General features: G+C 45.4%; 1 protein-coding gene across 3 annotated transcripts in view; it reads left to right on the forward strand.

The window, feature by feature from the left end:
- asap3 (ArfGAP with SH3 domain, ankyrin repeat and PH domain 3) overlaps positions 1-23,642 on the forward strand; it is a 38,046-nt gene that overhangs the window by 542 nt on the left and 13,862 nt on the right. The window contains exons 1-21 of one of the 3 annotated variants that reach the window (XM_060052770.1): positions 109-535; positions 3,640-3,712; positions 7,450-7,595; positions 9,314-9,388; positions 10,670-10,719; positions 11,621-11,744; positions 12,626-12,711; positions 13,209-13,284; positions 14,752-14,838; positions 15,321-15,430; positions 16,390-16,459; positions 16,779-16,866; positions 17,262-17,310; positions 18,669-18,835; positions 19,818-19,951; positions 20,099-20,190; positions 20,378-20,564; positions 21,604-21,689; positions 21,806-21,921; positions 22,252-22,319; positions 23,179-23,289. In XM_060052770.1, the coding sequence (XP_059908753.1) occupies positions 410-535; positions 3,640-3,712; positions 7,450-7,595; positions 9,314-9,388; positions 10,670-10,719; positions 11,621-11,744; positions 12,626-12,711; positions 13,209-13,284; positions 14,752-14,838; positions 15,321-15,430; positions 16,390-16,459; positions 16,779-16,866; positions 17,262-17,310; positions 18,669-18,835; positions 19,818-19,951; positions 20,099-20,190; positions 20,378-20,564; positions 21,604-21,689; positions 21,806-21,921; positions 22,252-22,319; positions 23,179-23,289 (2,121 nt within the window). In that variant the 5' untranslated portion in view covers positions 109-409. Of the gene's footprint in view, positions 1-108; positions 536-3,639; positions 3,713-7,449; positions 7,596-9,313; positions 9,389-10,669; positions 10,720-11,620; positions 11,745-12,625; positions 12,712-13,208; positions 13,285-14,751; positions 14,839-15,320; positions 15,431-16,389; positions 16,460-16,778; positions 16,867-17,261; positions 17,311-18,668; positions 18,836-19,817; positions 19,952-20,098; positions 20,191-20,377; positions 20,565-21,603; positions 21,690-21,805; positions 21,922-22,251; positions 22,320-23,178; positions 23,290-23,642 lie in introns of those variants that run through there. The other 2 variants (XM_060052771.1, XM_060052773.1) reach the window with 2 other exon arrangements.

A 23,642-nucleotide genomic window follows, 5' to 3' on the forward strand; every position in this document is an offset into this window, starting at 1 on the left:
CGAGGTCAAAGAAATGCACTCTCTCTACTTCTCTCTCTGTTCAGTGTGCCAAAAAGTACAAACATTCCCACGTGATGATGGAATCGCTCCCTTCTTGCCTCCCTCCCTCCCCCCAGGCGGGCTCGCGCGGACACACGCGCACAACTTCACCGTATACGCACACATTCACACAGGAACACCGAACCTCAGTCAGGACGATTCGCCCAGTCAACTTTCCAGGCATCACGCATTACTACACACAGCTGCTGCAGAGGTGGATATCAGACACACAGAGTATCTTCGCTGGCTGCTGATTTCACGGGGGGAGAGCGGAGCGTGCTGTTTTTTTTTCTTCAATCGGAATATGAGTGCATGAAACTTTTAAGGAACTTTTCCACGCAGTAAGACCGTGCCAACGTAACACCAAAAGATGCCGGAGAGAATAAGCATTTCGGATTTCGTCCATCTGACAAATGAGGATTTGGCGTCGCCGGGGACATCCACGTTTCAGTCCAAAATGAGCGACTGTCGGAACACAGTTTCGGCTGTAGAGGAGGTAATGTTAAGTGCGCGCACCTTTGTCTGATCGCCTGTCTAAAACATAGCTGGATCTGAGGCATGCCCTCTCACTGTAGGCTACACTGTGTGTGACAAATACTAACTTTTCGAAAAGCAGGATGTGTCAAGTGTAATATTATATAAGGCTACGCTGGCCTCTTGTTTACGAAAACGAACTCCAGATAACGCGATAGCTGGCTTAAACAAATAGACATGCCCGCTTGCAGGTTGAACAGTCGTCACGACGGAGTACCTGCATAGCTCCCATAGCTTCCCTGTAAGTCACTGTTGAACCAGACGTTTTTACTGACGGCAGTCAATCACACACACACGCACACACACACACACACACACACACACACACACACACACACACACACACACACACACACACACACACACACACACACACACACACACACACACACACACACACACGCACACACACGCACGCACACGCACGCACGCACGCACACGCACACGCACACGCACACACACACACGTTCAAATGAACCGGCAGTAGGCTTTATTATATAGTTATACTAGCGTATAACTAGGATGCTGAAACTGATTGAAGTTTGAGGTCAAGCTTTCCAGGTTGGTGTGTTTATGTTTTTTTTGTCCTTTACGGTTCTGCCTGGACATGCATCCATGGTTAAGTGATATAAATTAGCAGTCAATTGTGGACAGAAGCCATGTTTTGGACCAAAATACTGTACAATGTACAAATGTGTGCCCTAACACAATTTAGAAACATGGAGCATATATGTTTAATAGCATATATGGATAAGGAATATGACTATTCCTTATCCACAGTATTCCTGACTCCATGATCACAACATGTAAATAGTGGGATCAAGAGATTTCTGTGTTGATCTGTCATTCTGTAGTAATATGGTTCTTATTATTAATGGTGGCATCACACTGGAAAATGCATAGCTGGAATTGCAGCTATGACATTGGGAGGGCTGGAATGCTACACATGTGCATAGACAGATGGTCTCACGCACACACACACACACACACACACACACACACACACAGACACACACACACACACACACACACACACACACACACACACACACACACACACACACACACACACACACACACACACACACACACACACACATACACTGGTGCATGTCCCTCCATAAAGCCACTGATAAGAGAGGAGGAAGGAAAAAGTCAGTGTAGATAGTTAACCCTGTTAAGTTAACTGTTTGCTGTTTGAAGCAATGACTAGAAACCACAAGGCATTATGGAGGAGATGTTATTTCATGGGTTTCAATAACCAGGAACGAACATGCACTGATTGTGACATCAGCTGGCTGAGTTTATGGTTTAAACAGGAACACACACACACACAAACACACACACACACACACACACACACACACACACACACACACACACACACACACACACACACACACACACACACACACACACACACACACACACACACACACACACACAGCAACAGCATGACGTGTTGTTGGTGCAAGAGACAATGCGAGGATAGGGAGGAGGCCACAATGACACCAGAGTGTCTGTCATACACCCCGTAAGTCCCACACCCTGTACGACTGGGATGTCTATGTGTGTTGTCATGTGTCTGTCTGAATGAATGATGTGCCTGTCCAAGTTTGATTTTGCAATCTCCCAGATACCAAGGTCTTTAATTCCAATTCAGTTTATTTATTTTCTAATCCCTTCGTCTGCCAACCATAATCCAACCTTAATCCGACCATCTTCTGAGGCCGTGAAGACCTGTCTCGCTTCTAAATCACTTCTTTCCTGTGTTACCGGAAGTCTATAAGGCGCCAAGCCTGCTCTTTAATTAAAGAAGTGACATTAAAGGAGTGGAGTGAACTGGCCGGAGACTGGGGCATGTGGAAACAACTGGTACAAGACCTGTATAAGGGTTATCTGTTTGTGATGACATTACAGACCCTTTTAAAGCCATTTTGGATGCATGGAAGGGGTGACGGTGGTGGGCGGCAGGCCTAGTACGAAACAAGCGGGGTTATTCAGGGGAATGGAACAGGTTTGAGTGGTACAATAAATGCTTACGTTGGGATGGGTGCATTGTGTTATTTAAGTGGGGCTAAATTGACAGTGCCTGTTCTGATTATTCAAACTGCAGCCCTGACGTGCCGCTTTAAAAAGGCAGACAATAGGATACAATGTGTACAAAAAAACGAGATGCGTGGTATTTATTTGACTTGTTAAATAAAGACTCATAGACTCAAACAACTAACGCCTTCATCGTTTCGCTAGAACTAGTTTTGTCTCAGGTGTGAGCGCAGAGGAAGGGGACAGACATGCTGGTTGCACCAACAGGGCCTAGTCTTCAACTAGGACCGTCGTAACTTGTCATTCCAAGTCCAAACTAATATTGAGGCCGGTTGCACTATCTACTCTTACACCTAATCAGGAGCAGGCGTAAAGACAACGTCTGGGCGGCTTCTCTTGCAACTACTAAAGTGCTTCACAATGGTGCGTCTCATACATCCAGGGTCGTAACCGGGGTTGGCAAAACGGGGAGGTCTGCACGTGCCACCAGATGTCATAAACGGCGGACACAAAGTCTCAACTGCTTTTTATGTTTGTTATGACTTTGGACTGTTGGTCAGTCAGGGTGTTCATGTGCTCGCTGTAAAGCTCTGTCCATTTTCAGATATCGATGTCCATCCAGCGGCCTTCTCTCTTCCTCAATCCTCCGTAATGTTGCACATGTATAACAAATTAAACAGGAGATGTTCAAGAATGTAACGTTATCCTTACAACGTACAACGTAGGGCGCGGGCATTCGCATGATCGATCGCATCGCTAAGACTGGGCGTAGTTAAGACTAGGCGTATGTTTGATTGGTGCCGCAGACTAAAAGTTTGTTCTAAAGACAGACATGGCCGTTAAGACTAGGCTTAGTAAAGACCAGTTGGTGCAACCCACTCACTGAGTGGGTTGTGTATAAGATGATGTGATCGCACATGGAGTTGACAGGCTGGACTGCTTTCAAGTATTGACTCATCTGTTGAACTTTGCAACGCCTTTTGATGGAGAATAATTGGTGTATGTGCATGTGCTTTACAGTGCCTGGAGCTGGACCAGACAACTCTGCAGAGGATGAAGAAGATAATCAAGGCTATACACAGCTCTGGACTTGGTAAGACCCACGCACACAACAAACAAAATATATACACACACAAAATGCATGAGTTGCATGCCTTTGTTCACATTGTACTCCAATTGGGTCAATAAGGATGTTCAAATGTATTTGCACTGCACAACACTTTAGATGACCTCATCATCAAGTTACTTCATATAGTATTTTTTCTGTGACTGGGGCTATAGAAGATCCGGGCTGTTTGTTCTAAAATGGTTTATATGGCTTCATATGGTCCACGCAGGGTATATATTTTCCTTATGAATTTGGCCCATAAATGTGGTGGCCTTGAATTGTGCCTGTGTCAAGCGATCTGTGGGCCTTGCGTTGTTGACCACTATATCCTACCAGGTAACATCTTTCAGGTAAACCCATAAACTAGGGATTGTTCAAACAAGAATACGACAGTGATATTTGAGCCTCTGTGCCTTATGTTGTAACTGTGCTTGTGATATGTAGGAGGCTGTTGTTTTAATACCCAGCCATGTTCTTCCATCGTGGTTCACCACAAATATGAACTGCAGAGAGGCCAGGGCGAAGTGAGAAGGAGGATTTCAGAATGTTTCCTTGGAGTGCTATTGTTCTTTTGTCAGCTCCTAGTTGTTTACAAGGTGAAACTTGTGACTTATCTTTAAGTCTCCTCATAGGCTAGCAATTTTCTTACCTGTGAGTGCTGTTTGTTTGTTAGCTTATGCAACTGGTGTGCTACTTGAGGATTAAAGGAGTCAGTTGTGGTGGTTCGGGCATCCTTAGTCAGACAACTCCACAGTGGCCAAACACTGTGTGTTCCTGGTAAGGAGGGTCCCTGGGGCATCCTTAAACATCATATACATTCAGATTACGTAAATCAAATTCATACGTATTGCTAGAAATGTTATCGAAACACATTTTAATGCCGAAACTATTTTAAAATGTCATCCATTTGGTTTCGGCAAGACTTTGACATACTTAACGTACTTATTGCTGTTTCTTCGAACAGTTGATAGTGGTGGCTAAAGTAAAAACATTAATACGAGTCGTTTTGGATGACCTATACAAACAACCTAATCTGTAGTTTAGGTTGGAGATGTTTTGGATTGTTATATTATAATAATTATACAATACGTGTTATCATTATACTCCTGATGTATATCCATTAGGGTTGGGAATCTCTTGGCACCTCACGATACGATTCGATTCCGATTCAGATTGTCTTGTCAACGATGTAATTCTAAAATGATTATTGATGCATCTCGAAGCAATTTTTTTTTAATGTACATTTCCATGCGGGATTTAAAAAAAAAATCTGAATTTGCTACACTGGGTTTGCTAATCACTTCCTACTTTTGTGATGATCATTAAAGAAATCAACAGATTAATTACCTTATCTAATATTTTATTAGAGAAAAAGCCTTTGTCACAAATATGACTTTCTATGAACAATGCAATAATCAATGCAGCTTGCATTACAACACACTACGGAAGTAGAAAAAAATAAACAGATTTAGTTTTCTTTTCTTGATAATCTTTCTCTTCTATGTCATGAAAGAAAAAGCTGCTCTTAGTCAATTGTAAGAATAAGAACTTGTTGTTCGTCCTTGTGTCTGGCTGTGAGTTTGCGTGCATGCTATGCATAGGCTGAATCGCAATCGCGTCCAGACAAATCAGATTGGCCAATACTTTAAATAATTTTAAAACTACTCAATTACTCTCTCTCTGTCGAACAGAATGTTTCAGGAGGCAAACAAATTTAATAATAAAAATAAATAATAAATATATAATTATTTTTTCCGATTATTAACTTGTCTGAATCAAGACGGGATCGTACTACACAGAATCGCGATGCATCGAAGAATCGATTATTTTTCCCAACCCTAATATCCATGTGCACCAATCCATGTGCACCAATGGGATAATCTAGTCATCTAGTCACTTACAATTTTGTCCCACCCGTGCATCTATGTATGTCTATGCAAATCTTCTTGCCTTTTTTTTTTTTTAATCTTGTTTATTTGCACAAAAAAAAAAAAAAAAATCTAGTCATTGAATTGAGTGCAGAGCAGTTGAAAGTGTTTTTTGTTGTGGTTCCAAGGTCTGCTTCTCATTTCCAGGCTTCAGCTTGTAATCTTTTGAAGAATTGTGAGTCATATATCCAACTGCCCAGAGTGAGGCATAGAGAGATGTTTAGATAGGTTGTACTGTAGAATGAGTAGAACCAATTAGTAAAATCGTATTTTCCCTCTCCTGTCCCCTGCTCTCTCTGTCTCTATTCTTCTCCCTCTCTCTCTCTCTCTCTCTCTCTCTCTCTCTCTCTCTCTCTCTCTCTCTCTCTCTCTCTCTCTCTCTCTCTCTCCCCCCCTCTCTCTCTCTCTCTCATTTCCTAGTCCCATGACCCCCACATTTGCTAAAGTAAAGTACAGTGTACCTTGACCATGGACTAGTTTACACACACAGATGAAACTGAAAGAAAGATATCATCATTCAGCCGAGCCGAACATGGGTCAGCGATAACTAAGAACAAGAAAAAAAGATAACAAAAAATCGACACGTGAGACGTGACCACGGCTGTCATTACTGAAGTACAAAGAGTTCTAATCACAAAACTGAATCTCATTATAAAACGTATAAGTCAGTTCCAGTAATGCTAGGCCGCCCCCCTTCTCTCATTCTGAAGTTGAACCCCTCAATCAGTCATGATGCTTTGCATGTGGTCTAGACTCACCGCTGCTCCCTGTACTTCTCTACACCTACTCCCTATATCAAAGTCGCACTCCCTTACTAGCTCACTGAAACACATGTTTCAGATAGCAACTTCCTTGGGTCTTAAATTGTACAGTCTTGTGTATGTAATAAGAGGCCTAGATTATACAGTACTGTGTGTGTAATAGCAGGCCAGCCATCAGAGGGAGATTGTCTTTAATTTGTTATTCAACCAAACCAAGGCATATTTTGTTGTGATATCCACACCCACACACGCACGCACGCACGCACGCACGCACGCACGCACGCACGCACGCACGCACGCACGCACGCACGCACGCACGCACGCACGCACGCACGCACGCACGCACGCACGCACGCACGCACGCACGCACGCACGCACGCACGCACGCACGCACGCACGCACGCACGCACGCACGCACGCACGCACACACACACACACACACACACACACACACACACACACACACACACACACACACACACACACACACACACACACACACACACACAGGGGACATTGGGGGTCAGGACCCCAAGTTGGGAAAGGGACCTTTTGTGATTTGGATCAACATTAGCCTGGCAAACTAACAAGTCTCTCTTTGTTCCCTCACCCAAAATGAATGCAACCCGGTCCCCATTCAGAACACATGGCTGGACTGTGTTTGCCAGGGGACTTTTAATCAAAGTGCTCTTCCTTCACCACCAGACATGACAATTAGCCCCCTTTTACCCCATCTATACGAGTGTCAATTTTAGTCTTTACTTTTCTGTTAACGGTATGTATATATTCATCGTATAACATCCCTACATTTCTGGAGTTTGAGATGTAACTATTATACACAATCCAAAATGGTAAAAATGTATTAATCTCAATCTACTATGGGTGTTTTTCCTATTTCAAACCACTACGGTCAGTGGTTTGAAATCTGAGAAAAATCCTCAAAACATCGACACATCCCATTAAGAGGGAACACAGTTCTACAGACGGACTGCCCAACACCAAATGCATTTGTTTTTTCCCCGGTGTGCCTCAGCCCACGTTGACAACAAGGAGCAGTACACAGAGGTCCTGGAGAACCTGGGGAACAGCCACTTGATCCAGGACAACAACGAGGTATCCACGGGCTTCCTGAACCTGGCCGTGTTCACCAGGGAGGTGACGGCACTCTTCAAGAACCTGGTGAGGAGTGAGGACGATCTGCAGGACACACAACCCCCACGGGAGGAAGGAAGGGCCAGTGAAGGCTTCCTTCCTCAAGGAGGCATCTGCAGCGATTAGATTTTCTGAACTTTTATTTGAGTAGCTCACACACTTGGCTGACTAAACCTGAGCAGCAAGTTCTATACAAATACACACTAACACACACGTTTGCGTCGGATTTACTGCAACCATAATATGAAACTCTCAATCACCTTTGCTTGGCTCTTGGTGTGTATTTATGTGTGTCTATGGGTCTGTTGAGATGACTGCTGATGGCTAAGGTGCTACTCTGTGGCAGGAGACCCCCAAATCTGTCTCATTTTGTGTGTTTGGCGTGTGCGCGCATGGCTCTATTGCTGTACAGGGAGTGGCTTTTCAACAGCTGCACGCTTTTTCCTCTGGAGGCTCTAAATCCGGGGGAGTCCGGAACCCACCTACCAATTGTTTCCATGGCGATGTTAATTTATCCCGGACCTCCTTGCGTGAATGAGGAGGTGGATTCCCCCCCCCCCCCCGCCGTTGGGAAGGTTTCAGTCGAGGTCCGACAGGGGATCGTTTCCTATGTGGGGGGTGTGAATAGGAAGTGTTTTCATGAAACTCAGAATAGGATTTTTAAAGTAATCGAGTGTGTGTACTTGAATTCATCTCTTTGTGTGTGGGTCTGTATGTCTGTCCCAGGGTCAAACATGCAGGATTTTCCCTACCCTAGACTTTTGGGGGCCAACCAAAACCAACGCGGCCAAATTCCTCCCATAAATCGATGTTTCCTGACACACTAGGTTGACCGCTTTCTTTAGTTACACGAGGCCAGTGTGAACCATTGCGGAAACTCCCAGTGTTATCCACGTCGTCAAAAAACTGGGATGATGTAATACTCGCTTATCTGATCATGGTGCTTTGTCATAAGTCAGACTCAACAGAGGTCAATGTGGGTAATATTGTCTGACATGGGCTAATCAGTTATATTAATTAGGTCTGTATATACTTTTGTAAAATTAGGTTAAATATTGTTTTCACTTAAGTCTTCCATGGAGGGGTACCTGGGCTGAGGCAACAAACGATTGAATTTGTCTTATCCCGTCACAACCAAAACCGAAGACCCTTTCTGTCGTTATCACAGTGGGGGGCAGGACAAAGGGGGCAGGATACGTTATCCCTGGTTCTAGAGTTACTGATTACAGTTATGTAAACCGTGTGTGAGTGTTTGGCAGAGGCTAAGAGACCTTCAAACGAGTGTGTTTTCAATTTTTGTGTTTACCACATTCGGGAAGCTGCTTGATTTTTATGACTCTGCATCATGCCGCATGGATGTGCTGAAAACCACTTCGTGGTCTGACACTAATCCCGTCGCGAGGCCAGCAAGCACTTTGAGGCGTTGAATCATACTCCCGAGAGGTCCTCTAGAGATTCTTGCATTGCAGTGTTTTATTTTGTTTAATTTCGTAAACCTCAAAACGCTCGCTGACTCACCGTTTTGTAAATCCTACATGAATGGTTTCCCAGACCTCATAATCGTGTGTGTGTGCGTGCGTGCGTGCGTGCGTGCGTGCGTGCGTGACTGCGTGCGTGCGTGCGCGCCAGCCAGATGCCCAACCCCTACCTGCTCCTTAATGAAACGTATCTATTAAACGCTTGGGATATGAGTGCATGCTAAATCGTGAATGCTCATTCCACTGATGTCCTCCGCTGTTCTACAGGTGCAGAACCTCAACAACATCATGGCCTTCCCTCTGGAGAACGTCCTGAAGACAGAGACTAGGGAGGGACGGCTGGTGAGGGCCAGCTGCTATCACACACTAACATACACAGACCTGCTGCTGGCTCGCCCCTTGATGTCGGTCAAGGGAGCGGAGTGGGAAAATGCACTCGTGTTGAAACAGTGGATATAAACCCTTCTTTTAAATGACTTCCCTGCAGCTACTGGTTGAGATGCAACAGAAATGTTTGCAAGTCTGTGTTTCGTATTTTACTTTAACACAGGGGAGAAACATAGTCAGTAGAAGTTAACCGTAGTAACAGTTTACACAGTGTCCTATTTGGTACATTGAACGATAGCCACCCTTTACTAGGAAGTATTCCATGAATAGGAGCAAAGAAGGCCAGATGGATAGTGTTGTGACTGTGTATGATAGCCCCAGCTGGGTATCACAGCCATCTCCTGTGGATCTCTGTTGATAAGTTTGTACAATCAGGCTCCAGTAACCACAGACTTACACACTGACTAACAATCACTGTACTGTAGCAGCACCTGGTCAATAAAGACATCATGCACACTTAGCAAGACATAGGAGTTGATAGCACGGCATTTTCTGATGAATTAGTGAATCTGTCAATAACAGTTGATAAATATTCAGCTATGACATTTTGTGCTCATTTTAATTATTTACAATTAATTATCTTTAGATCCGACCAGGTAATTTGAATGGACAAGAGGCATTCCATGAATGTTGATATAGTATTGTAGCAACTGTATTGGTCTAATAACCGAAAAATGACATTGATGCTCATTAACTATTAACTGCTCTGAATCACCACCAAAGTGACTTTCAACAGACTCTTATTTCATTGATTGCACACAAATGGAAATGTACTAATACATTTACATGATACAAATTAGCTGGCCTGCCGTAACGTGTAGACCTAGACAAAGTAGCAAGCTTGTGTGCAGTCGTTGTTCCATTGCAATCAAAGCCTTGCTAGCTTTGATTGTCTTTGGCCCGCAGCTGATTTTAAGTATAACGGCAGAGCCTTGAGTGGGATATTATATATACCAGAATGGGAGTCATCTTCGTCAGCATCAAACTTTTTGTGAACCAATAGCTGGCAGATAATATTGCTGAATATTTAAAGAGCAACACTTTTATACCCTAAGTTTTATACCCCAACATAAGACCTCAGAAGGACAAAAAAAAAATTAATGAGCTGGTTATTTGGTTATCCAAGTCTTCAAGACCTCCAGTGGGGATTCTGTGTTTATACCTCGCCCACCAACATCATCATTTCTGTTTTTTGTCGCATCTTTTTCTAATTTCCCCCTTCCTATTTCCCACCAGGAGCTGAAGAAACAGATGGAGAAGAGTTGGAAGGAGTACGACACGAAGATGTGAGTGGTTAACTTTATTTGTCACCTAAGAGAAACGCAAAACACTTGTCAACCCCTCCATGGAACGGTTCCAACACATGGCATTAATGGCACAGTGTGTGGCGCAGGAAGTCAACTGTATGGCCGCTTACATCATCAGGCACCACATGTGCTCTAGCCAAGAGGTCCCCTACCTTTTTTACGCCACGGACCGGTACTATGGTGACCGGACCGGTGTAACACCTTTTTCTGTTACCCCATTATAAAGTGTGAATCCAGTGGTCACTGTTGCATATTTTCTGCAACATGCAGGAGCGTAAAAGCGTAGACGGCCATGAAGTCGCAGAAACATGCACGTGCTTAAAGCGTCGGTTTTGTTACACCAGCCGGTAGTCCATTGAGTGGTTTAAAAATGATAAGTGGTTGATTTGCCTCTGTGGTGACAGCATGGGTCTTGCTTTTCTTGCAGAGCTGTAGTCAAGACCACGTTTGTCGAGTCCAAGTCCAGAGCTTGTCAATTAAACCAATGCCCGTTTTCTGAACAAGCTCACTTAATAAATTATTTGAATCTCACTTGGGCACTGCTTTAATGTGCTTCATTATATTGTGTGGAGGGAATTATAACTTTTAGGCTTATTATCCGAGTCCTCCCCTCTCCCCTGCATGCAAGGAGAAGGAAAGAGCTTCCATAAGTAGACTTATTTCTCTAAATTTGTCTTTCTTCCTCTCACTTTTGTCCATTCTTTCTCTCTATCTTGTTGTTTCCTTTCTCTGCCTTTCTTACTCCCTCTCACCCTTTCTTTGTTCTCTCTCTCATTCTTTCCCCCCTTGTTGTTCCCTTCTTTCTTTCTTCCCTTTCTCCCTATTGACATTCCTTCCTCTCTTCCTCTCCTTCTTCGTCTTCCTCTCCTTCCTCCGCCAGGGTGAAGCTGGAGAAGGAGAGGCGGGAGAAGGGAAGGCAGCCGGGGCTGATCAGGACGGAGGGACCAGAAGGAGGAGAAGACATGGAGAGGGAGAGGAGGGTCTTCCAGCTGCAGATGTGTGAGGTAGGTGGATCCAGTGCCAGGCAAAACATCACGCCACCAGCCGGAATGACTGCGGTGGAGGAGGTCTTGGGAGGTCTGAAACCAACGTTACAACCCTGGCATCCGCTTTGGCCACATGTGGTTGGATGTTTTTAACAATAGAGAAAGCGAATGAGATTCATGTGTCTGAACTGAACATGGTCTTGCGTCAAGGGCAAAGGCTACTAGCAAAAACCATCGTTCCCTCTTGATGTGCGGATCAAAGTAACAACAGTTAAATGCCAAGGAGATTTATTGCATGCAGACATTATTGTAGTAACCATTCAGAGAAGAGTCATGCTCCATAAGCGTCGATCCCAGGCCCTGGGTTAAAGTGGTGGAAATCAGAAGACTGAAACCAGCTGAAGACTTTCAATTTACACTGGCCCATATATCTTGCTTTGCGGAACTGCAGTCGAGTCTCGCATATCTGCCTGTACACTGTGTTTTATGAAGAGTAATGATATCTTAGTCAGTCCTTCCAGGAAATTGAAAATCCCCAAATAGTACCTATTATCAAAACTAGGTCACAATAACGGGTTGAGTAGGCTAATGTTTTGTTTTGTTTAAGAATTAATTGATCAATAATATTTGTATTGAGAGGTGGGTCATGGGAAGGTTTGACCTGATATAATGTGGCCAACACCTGTCAAACACAGTTTCAGATGCTTGCTATACTAAACAATACAGAAAGGAGTGGACATTTCACTCACAGACTTTGACAAAAGCTTATTGAATTTTTTCCCTTTCTTTTTTCACAAGTGTCTGTTTGTGCAAATCACTCTATCACTCTCACTATTTTACACAGACCAGCGCCGTCATTTAATTTGATTTTCTTTACCGTCTGTGTTTTAATTTTGTAGTACCTTCTGAAGATCCAAGAGCTGAAGGTCCGACAGGGCCCAGATCTTCTCCAAAGCCTCATAAAGTACTTCCAGGCTCAGCTCAGGTATGATTCAAACAAACCTCCCCAGGCCTCTCCGTCCCCTACACATGTTTGTTTTTCTCTTGCAGCCAACTAAGTCTGGGATTTATGATTCGTCGCAAAAAAACTGTCCCTCTGGAGTTTTATTTTTACAAGTCACCATAAATCTCACATTAGGTCATAGATGGATAGGTCATAAATGGAGAGAAAACAAGAAAAAGGGATTTGTCCTTTTGGCCACTATAATGATTGGATTCTCGCTCAGAATTGCACATCAGCAGTTTGCGACGGTTGAGGTTTCTAGCTTCAGTCATCTGATTCCAGCTTTAATTTCCAGTTTCCACGCTAGGAGTACAATTTGCCAATTTTAACCAAAGAATGCCGCTTTCTGTGAGAGGCATGTTTGGTGAGTGTCTTGTTATGGTGAAAGCAAACCCTGAATTACTGTGGAAATGTTTTGATGTACTGAACTGTCTCTATCATCCTTTTTTGTTTTGTTCCACTTTTCTCCCCACTCTCAGTTTCTTCCAGGATGGGTTGAAAGCGGCAGATAACCTCACTCCCTTCGTGGAGAAGCTGGCCACCTCGGTCCACGCGGTAAATGTTATAAAATATATATATATGTACTTTGTTGTGTACCATTACGACCTGGCTTCTGGCAGACCCGATGGAAATTTCCCCATGCAGCAAGGAACCTGCTCTCTACAGTGCTGAGCTGTGGTATCAATCTTGTTATTATTATTTTTGGAGTCATCAGAGTTACTGAACTGGAAGGTCAAAGGTCATGCTTCCCTGCAGCTGCTCAGGCCCCGTTATCGGCCATGTCCCTGACTCAGCATACTTATCACAACACACATCTGTGGCCATGTTTATCCTGATGACGTCATACCCAAGCATCACACACACTTACTGATTCACTCTCTCTCTCTTTCCTGGCTTTGTAGCAGAAGTAACTTGAAAACAGAGGGCCAGGAAGGCTTGCTGTTGCTCTTGTTACAAAAGGCTGAGGTTTAAGGAACCGACACCAGAACTATTCAATACTTGCCCCAAGCTGAGCGGACTGAGTTCAGTTACATTGCGGAAATTTCCAGAACCACAACCACTTCTCAAAGTGTCCCAACATTTGTCGGTTTTTCCAAAGTCTTTCTAAAATACGGTACTACCTGGCAATAATGGAAACAAACATTGGAGACGTTAGAGGATATTCTCGTTCTGCATGGCAGAGAGTGCGGCAGCGGCGACTAGCCCGGGCACGCCAGAGCCCCAGCCCACATGGAGCTAAAACCAAAACATTCTTCCAACCAGGACTGTGCTTTACAGACACCGAGGTTCAAGACCTATCCTGATAAGTTGATCCCCCCCAGATTGTGCTGTTGTCGAACCGGTCGCACAAGACTTCCCCTTTGATTGTGCTGATTTGTAATCCTCCCTTCCTCATGGGTGCCTCCACACCCTAGTCGTGAGCTGCTCCCATCATGCATTAGGCTGGGCTTATTGGATGAACCAATGAAGCATCTCTGCTCCACACCCAGAGCTAAAGGCCACATCAGGAACTAATTTGATGCAGGGAAAAGTTTTTGCAGGATATGTGGTTCCAACCAATTATTTAAGTTTCATTCTAAATTGGATATTGGATGGGCTAACTGTGTGTGTTTGTGTGTTGTGTGTGTGTGTGTGTGTGTGTGTGTGTGTGTGTGTGTGTGTGTGTGTGTGTGTGTGTGTGTGTGTGTGTGTGTGTGTGTGTGTGTGTGTGTGTGTGTGTGTGTGTGTGCGTGTCTGTGTGCGTGTCTGTGTGTGTGTCTGTATGTGTGTCTGTGTCTGTGTGTGCATGTGTTTGTGTGTGTCTGTGTCTGTGTGTGTGTTTGCGTGTGTGTATGTGTTTGCGTGTGTGTGTGCGTGTCTGTCTGTCTGTCTGTCTGTCTGTCTGTCTGTCTGTCTGTCTGTCTGTGTCTGTGTGTGTCTGCGTGTGTGTATGTGTTTGCGTGTGTTTGTGTCTGTGTATGTTTTTGCGTGTGTGTATGTGTTTGCGTGTGTGTGTGTGTGTTTGTGTGTCTGTGTGTGTAGGTGCGTCTGGAGCAGGACGAGGAGGTGCGGCAGCTGTCCCAACTCAGGGACTCTCTCAGACTGCTGCTGCAGGTGGACGGCAAAGAGGTAGAGGGGACCTTCACCACGTCCACGTGGCCTCACTTAAATAATGTTCATTCATCAGTGTCTGCTCAGCGCAACTGATGCATCTCCGATCGCCTTCTGGGAGGCACTATGGAGTAGTCATTCCGCTACCGTTATATATCTGTCCATTCGGCATCTCCCCCTGGAGGTTCCCTCACTTGGTTTTGGCCTCTTAGTGGGCTTCGGTTTATGGGGTGTTGTATTGTATGATATGGGGCTTAAATTCCCTTTCAAACTGTAACTGTGATTAAGGGCTGTACCAATAAAATGGACTTTGCCGGTATTTCAGTCTAGACTATTATGGTTTTAAGGCTGGTGCTCTAACTAACCCATTCTTTGGGTTAGTTCATGCATGTTTGAATGCGTGTCAATCATTCCTACTGTGCACCTCAGAATTATCCCTTTTAACTGCCGTCATCCCGATAAATATATTTTGCCCTCCAAATCTCTCGTTTGTATCCCAGGAGTACATGAACAGGAAGAACTCTGGGAACGGCTACAGCATTCACCAACCGCAGGGCAACAAGAAGTACGGCACGGAGAAGTCTGGCTTCCTGCTGAAGAAGAGCGATGGGTGGGTAGGCCGACGCGGCGGACGAGCGATCCAAACCAGAGAGTTGATCTTTAGTTTTTGACCTGCGCCGCCCGACACTGCTTAGCGTCTGTTGTTCTGCGATGGTCCTCAGTTGCCTTATTTGGAATTTGGAATTTGGAATGGTCTCTGGACTTAATCGAGTGTCTAACCAGAGTTACTGCTCTTAAAGGACGACTGAATAGGAGTGTTAATTTAACAGTGAGGGTGTCAGGCCGTAGAACAGGTCGGAGCTGTGATTTAAATGAAAGTGGAATGCATTTAAAGAAAAGTACATCTTTCTCTCGGGAGCTGTGAGTAGATCGCAAAAAAGTAGTTGGAAAGTCGTGGAAAAAGAGGAGGGGAACTCTTGACTTCTTCCAACACAGCTGGTCTTCATTATGGGGGGGGGGGGGCGATCCAGTAGGGGGCCCCTGCTATAGAGCTTGTTGGCAGACTGGCTAACTGAGTCGCTCCAGGTGTGTGTGTGTGTGTGTGTGTGTGTGTGTGTGTGTGTGTGTGTGTGTGTGTGTGTGTGTGTGTGTGTGCGTGTGTGTGTGTGCGAATGACCATATACACACATACACAATATATATAGATTATTGTTTGTGGTTAACTTGGGGGATGTGGTCGACTAAGACAACCATGGGTTTTTTGCACATTTTCTCATGGGAATGGAAACAGAAATTGGGAAACGTAAGCAGGCACGGAGAGGGTCACTGCAGTCCGCAGCCCTGCTTTTGAAACTCAATAAAAAAGTTCACCAAACGATTCAAATTGAATAAAAAGGTTGACGTAGACTCTACATCAACCTTTTATTAAATTTAAATCATACGGTGGAAACTCTTGTGTGTGCACTACTGCAGCCTTATCGTCATCAGCGTCGCAATATCTGCAGGATGAGGTTCTCATGAACCCCTGTGTTCTTCTTCTTCTTCTTCTTCTTCGCTGGTGGTGTGCAGCATCAGGAAGGTGTGGCAGAAGAGGAAGTGTGGGGTGAAATACGGCTGCCTCACCATCTCCCACAGCACGGTAAGAGGAGGCTACTCTCCACGTGGATCACTGGAGCACACTACACACTACACTGCACGATTAACACGGAGGTCTTCAGCATGCCACCTTACAAACAGGGATTATAAACCGGATTTCAACACCCCCCCCCTAGCAACGGTGGTAGAAACAGACATTGCCGAAATCCTGTTTCTCTGATTTTGTAGTACGGGCCTGCCTGTAATCTTGCAAAAAGCTATGGTGTGACAACACAGCAGTTGACTTAGGTGTGTCTGTGTCTGCGTTTGTGTGTGTATGTATGTATATGTGTGTGTGTGTCTGTGTGTTTGTGTGTGTGTAGATCAACCGCCCGCCCGCTAAGCTGAACCTGCTGACCTGCCAGGTGCGGGCCAACCCCGAGGAGAGGAGGACCTTTGACCTGGTCACCCGTAGGTTCCCCTAAAACCTAACCGTTGACCTCCCGACCCCCTCGGAACATCATGAACCCCCCCCCCCAAACACGTTTCTTATCCTGAATGTATAACAGTCCGGAAAACGTGATGTGCCAAGATTATTTTAAGCTAAGCTTGTTGGATACGTTTCTCATTCGCCCCCACATTTGTATTAAATAACGTTTATTTTCATCCCACGGTGTTTCCGTTCTATAACGGAGCAATGGATCTAAACACTTTTTTTTTCTCTCTCTGCCACTGTCTCTCTCTCTCTCTCTCTCTCTCTCTCTCTCTCTCTCTCTCTCTCTCTCTCTCTCTCTCTCTCTCTCTCTCTCTCTCTCTCTCTCTCTCTCTCTCTCTCTCTCTCTCTCTCTCTCTCTCTGTTCCCCTAGGCAATCGTACGTACCATTTCCAGGCAGATGACGAGGAGGAGTGTTTGATGTAAGAACCCTAATCCGTCTCTCCGTCTCTCACAGCGGTTGGAGAGAGTCACCTCCAACCGTTGCAGCAAGTAACTACTTTTTGAAGCAGCGTGGTTCCGGGGGTGGTTAGGAAGTGAGGGACAGGATTGTGGACGGGGGTAAGGGTGTTGGTTCCACCCTCAGTCAACAGGCACTGGGTGTGACCCCCATGCAGTGGCGGTTCTACGTCCAGTTACGCCCCGGGCAAGACTTCCTACAAGCGGGGGGGGGGGGGGGGTGTTGTATCGTGAACCTACGGACTTCGGTGGGGGTTTCATTCCGTCTGTGCACGGCACCTTCTCAACGAGCAGGTGTGTGCCTGCAGCCAGTTATGTCGTACTTCATTGATAACCGCTACGCAGCGCGTTTTGTACTGCTCGTGGTGCCCCCCCATGTGATTTGGCGCCCCCCACAAATATGCCGCCCCGGGCGGCTGCCTGGTTCGCCCGTGCCTAAAACCGCCACTGCCCCCATGCACAGTGTAGTGTAGAAAAGGGGGTGCCTATGAGAACCCTTGAGCAAGATGTCTCTGACCCCCTACCTGCTCCTTAATGACATGCTTCTAAAGTCAATGGAGGTCACCTCGGATGAAAGCATCGGCTTGCATTCGGGCAAATAGGAACAAAATAAATTTAAGTAAAGAGAGGTGAACTGTGGAGGCTGTGAGTGCTACTAATATTCAGTGTCATTGATTTAGCTTTGATTGTTGAGTAACGCTGGAACTTCGAGCACGCCTGTTGGGACACGCACACACTACAAGGACACAGGATGATCCCAACGGGAAATGGTTATTGGGTAGAAAACAAGTTTGTCGACTGAACTCCTGGAAGGAGTATGTGTCATTTAGAGATATATTTGTATGTATAATGTCCTGTATGCACATGCCAAAATACAAATGTTCCAATTTTGCCTTGCTCAATTCCATGTTTGAATTGGAAACATGATCAATTATTTTCCTTGCTTACCCATTCTTTAAAGTTAGATAGCACTTTATTTCATCCCATACATGAGAAATTCACTTATTACAGCAGCCCATAGAATATAAAAAGATGCAATAATAAAGAACGAAAGTTATAGTATGGGATACATAAGGATACATAAAAAGGATACATAAAAAAATCACACAGTTGTGTGTGTGTGTGTGTGTATATGTGTGTGTGTGTGTGTGTCTGTGTCTGTGTCTGTGTCTGTGTCTGTCTTTGTGTAATGTCCTGTATGCACGTGCAAAATCCGGAATTGTGCGTTGCACAATTCCATGTTTGAATTGGAAACAGGATCAATTGTCACCCTCTTTAAAGGTGTGTGTCTGTGTCCGTGTGTGTGTGTGTCCGCGTGCAGCTGGGTGTCAGTGCTGCAGAACAGCAAGGAGGAGGCCCTGAACACGGCGCTGGGCGGAGACCAGCTCCACCTACAGGACAGCGGGCTCCAGGAGCTGTCCCGTGCCGTCATCGCCGAGCTCCACCACCTGCCCGGCAACGACGTCTGCGCCGACTGCGGAGCCCCAGGTCAGCCAATCACAGGCCTTTTGTTTCCCTTAAATGTCCCTACTCCCTGGAAGATTTGTAACGGTGTGGTTATGGCTAGTCTGGCTGTTTTTAATGACGTGCATGATGTCCTTGTACTCAGACAAAGTCACGTGGGGGAAAATGACGGCAAGACAACCAGTTTGTGAAAAAATGAACAGTAACATATTATGTCATCAGGTGTGTGGGGCAGAGAGTGTCATCAGCCGCTACACGCCGTTTTAAAAAATCGGCCTCTTCTGACATCACAGGTGGGCGTGTCCACCTAGATGTGTGCCAGATAGATCAGTCAACCAGCCTACTCAGTGGACTGTAGCAAACGTTGCTCATCTATCATATATCTAGGTGGGACACGCCCACTTTTTTCAAAACGGCTTGTAACGGCTAATCACACTCACACCTGGTGGTATAATATGTCACCTTTAAAGGGGAACTATTATGCTTTTCGACTTTCATGACCTATAAACGTTGTTATAATGATTGATAGTCATGTTTAACCTGTCAACGCTCGGTTTCGTCCTTCTCCGCCCCCTCGCCCCCCTCCTGCCAACCCAACTCCGTTGTGATTGGTTACCTTCGTTGAAGCGCGCGCGCGGGCAGATTTGACCAGGCATATGGGGGCGCGGCAGGAGTGCCTCTACGTAGATGATTTCCCGGAAATGTGAACAAGTGAATCGCAAACGTTGTCCCGAGTGTTTAGCGCTCTGCACAGCCACCCCAGACTGTCAGCAGGGAATATGTCGAAATGCATGTACGTCATTATTTGACACTTTAGCATGGTTAAACATGACTATCAATCATTATAACAACGTTTATAGGTCATAAAAGTCGAAAAAGCATAATAGGTCCCCTTTAAGGATCGCTGCTTTAGAGATTTAGTCTTCATCCAGGTCTGATGTATTTTCCCCTCCTTCCATCTCTGTCTACTTATGTGCGCGTCGCTCTCTCCCTCTCTCTACCTCAGAGCCCACATGGCTCTCCACCAACCTGGGCATCCTGACGTGCATCGAGTGCTCTGGGATCCACCGGGAGCTGGGGGTCCACTACTCCAGGATCCAGTCGCTCACGCTGGACGTGCTCAGCACCTCCGAGCTCCTGGTAATCTATTGGCGTTTGAATTGCTGCTCCTCCCAGCTTTTTATTAAAGACAATTCATTTGAGCATCTTTGTGTTCCATTTGCTGAAATGCCCGTAACATCCCGGCAGCAATTAATCACTTAAATGCTCTTGTTTCCTTCTGCTCAGTTGGCCGTCAGTATTGGCAACACACGTTTCAACGACATCATGGAGGCGGGACTCCCCAATGACTCTGTTAAGCCCCTCCCACAAAGTGACATGTAAGTTCCCACCCCACTAACGTTGAGTCCATGTTGAGTTAGTCCCCCCTAACTTGAATTTCCTTCGGGATAAATAAAGTATTCGTCCATCTCTGAATCGATGTTTTCATTTTGGTCATCAAACCTGAAAGGGTTACCAGTTCAAATGTTTGGTTTTTTTTTCCGGATGAACCTGACCCAAACCCAGGAACGCCAGGAAGGAGTACATCGTGGCGAAGTACGTGGACCGGCGGTACGTCGTACGGCGGGAGGACGGCGGCGACCCCTGCCGGGCCTACGCCGCCGTCAGGGGTCGTGACATCACTTCCCTTCTGCAGCTGTACGCCGAGGGGGAGGACCTGGCCAAGCCCCTCAGGCTACCCGACGGGCATAAGGTAAAGCGTCGTCTGCCCACCGACGCCGCTGCGCCCGTGACGCTTTTTTCCCCCCTTTTTTGGAGCGACAGCCGTGGCCTGAATCAGACTGAACCATCTGTGGTGAAATACCTCGACATGACAAACTGCGGAGCTATGAATAACATTTCCACTGAACAGAGTCATTACACAAGCACCCACCCACGCACACACACACGCGCACACACACACAGACACACACACACACGCACGCGCGTACACACACACACACACACACACACACAAACACAGAGACACCCAGACAGACACACACACACACTGAGTAAGTTGGTGACAACAATCAGAAAAGCCATCTATTTCCTCAACTTGATATAACTCCCTCAATTGTATGTTATCAAGTTACATTCCCATTCCTCTACGGCTCTTCTTTCTTTCTTTAATCAAGCCCGGTCCGCTTCCCTTCCACTCCCTGCTATGCGACGTTAGGCCAGCTCTGTCGTATTACTGACGTTGTGTGATGTTATTCCAGCTTGTGAGTCACAACTTGTCTCTTGAGAACATGAGAAACAAGTCACAAAAACAGGGTGTTTTTTTCACCCTCTCTCTCTTCAACAGGCTCCCTTCCCTTGTGTATTTTATTTGTCAATTTGTGAAGAACACCCTCTCTCCTGTTTTTGAAAGGTTTATTTGATATTATTTGAAGAGTTGTCACCTTCCATTTATTTCAAAATAAGTTCTTGTTTGGGGAAAAAATAACATTTCAGTAATCAATTTGTAAGTGAGTGATCACTCTTGGGAAACCTAATAATGCAGAGCACTACCACAACAATGACGCATGTGCATTTCATGAAAACCCAAGAACGAATCATTTTGTTTATTTTCCTTCTTAAATAAAACCTTCGACATGAAAGACAATATAGTGTGTTAGACAATACAGTGTGTAAGCTGGCGCTCGGTTTGTATGTCTCCCACCCTCACTGTTTCATTGAGTGGCTGGACAGCGTTGTGCGTCTCTATAAGATGCACAAGCTCACCCGTATAGTGTGTCTGTTTGTGTTAGGACACCAGAGAGACGGCTCTCCATCATGCCGTGCTCATGGAGGAGAAGAGCTCGCTGGCACTGGTGGACTTCCTCATTCAGAACAGGTTGGGACACGATGCGTCGCTTTTGTACACACTACAAAGCTTTTCATTTACCAAGTATTTTTATCCCCAGCCTTTATTATGGCGAAATGAGAATCCCTGTACGTGTTTCTCCACAGCAACTGTCTGGAGAAGAGGACAGCAGAGGGCAACACGGCTCTGCACTACAGTGTCCTGCATCACAAGCCCGAGTCTCTCAAACTGCTGCTGAAGGGGAAAGCGACCCTGCACACAGGTGCCCAGCCAACACGCTTACACACTGGTTGCCAATATCATGTCTCAAGATTACTTTGCTGCCCCAAATGTTAATGCTAGCAATATAGCACTATAGGGAAAGCATTATTTGGTTGACAAACAAACTGTGAATTGCCATACAGGTCTTATCACAAAGGCCAAAGTGCTGCTGCTGTTGTTGACGTTCTTGCCAGGCACACTCGTACTAAATGCTCTTTAGTGTGAGCACAACCATCGGATCACCACAAAGTCAATTTGACAAATGAGTTGTTTTGATCACCTATATCGGTATGGTCGTTTTTTCAAATAGTTGATTTTATGCCTCTCCTAGCAAACACATCCGGAGAGACGGCCTTGGATATCGCACAGAGGCTGCAGCAGACGCAATCCATCGAGCTGGTGAGCAACTCTACCTTGCATCTGACCCAGTGGTTCTCAAACTGTGTACCACTGGTGGTACCCGAAGCGCTATTTAGTGGTACGCAGAGGAATTCCCCCCCCAAAAAACATTAAAGATATATATATTTTTGGGAGACATCACAAACGTCATCTTACAACCGATTCCTTGCCCAGACTAATACCTTCTCTTTAGTCGTGTAATTTTTTAATGATAATTAGGGTTTTTCAAAAAAGGTTGTTGTTATACAATTGTTAATATGCCTCCCGTGCGAGCTGTAAGTGGCTGAATAGGGCTGCAGGCCTACACTACTGTATTTTGTTATATTTTATAACATCGGTCATAATGGTGGTACTTGGGGAGACAAATATTTTGCGAGGTGGTACGTGGTGTAAAAAGTTTTAGAACCACTGCCTTAAGCAATTCAATGCATCAAATCAAAATTATTTGTGACGGGTTGTGTGCAATGGAAGGAAGCAAAGCCACTGTTTGAGTCTTTGTCGAGGGCGGAAGGGGAGGGACCTGCCTTCCTCAAACAAAAAAGGGGTGAACTCCAATGACCGGACACATTACCCTTAAAATAACTTCCTGTGCTGAGAGGAGGATGAGCAGAGAACACTATCCTCATTCGCCCCCTCCTATGTAACATTTACTGAACGGACTCGCTGTCCTCGTCAACCACACCCGCTTGAACGTCCTGGTTAATTGATTGAACATAGCAGTGTTTAGAGTTGGCTGTTCCGGTCTGGAATAACAACTGATGTGCGTTTTCAAGAATTCTGAATTTGTATTGGAAGAAGCTTTAATTTTCCTCACACTCTTTGTTAAAAGTTTTTAATTATGGAATGCATGTGATTTCAGTTGGAGTTAGCCAAAAGTGGGAAGTTTAACTCCCAGATCCACGTGGAGTTCATCTGGGAGATCGATTCGTCTCAGGACCTCTACGACAGCGAGGACGACCTGGATGACAGGGTAAGGACCTGTACCTAATGTTGAACAAACAGCATTAGTCAACGCTGACTCAACATAAAATGCAAAGATCAGGGCCAAAGATTCACTTAGGTCTTCAGGTAGCATAAAACAGCAGTATGTTTAGGGCTTCTACATGTTTAGTTTGCCACCCTCAACAAACTGTCATTATAGGGTTAGCTATGAGAAAAGTTTAGATCTTCTCTTCAGGTCATGGGGAAGTTTTCAACCTGCCAGTGTATCGATGTATGCACGCTTCTTATACTAAGCTGTACCTTAACATCTATAGCCAAACAATCATCGGCGGTACCTTGTTAGCATATGCTCTCGATTCCCGGATCACCATAGGGGCCACA

The sequence above is a fragment of the Gadus macrocephalus genome, chromosome 5, assembly GCF_031168955.1.
Source record: "Gadus macrocephalus chromosome 5, ASM3116895v1".
Classification (NCBI taxonomy): Eukaryota; Metazoa; Chordata; class Actinopteri; order Gadiformes; family Gadidae; genus Gadus; species Gadus macrocephalus.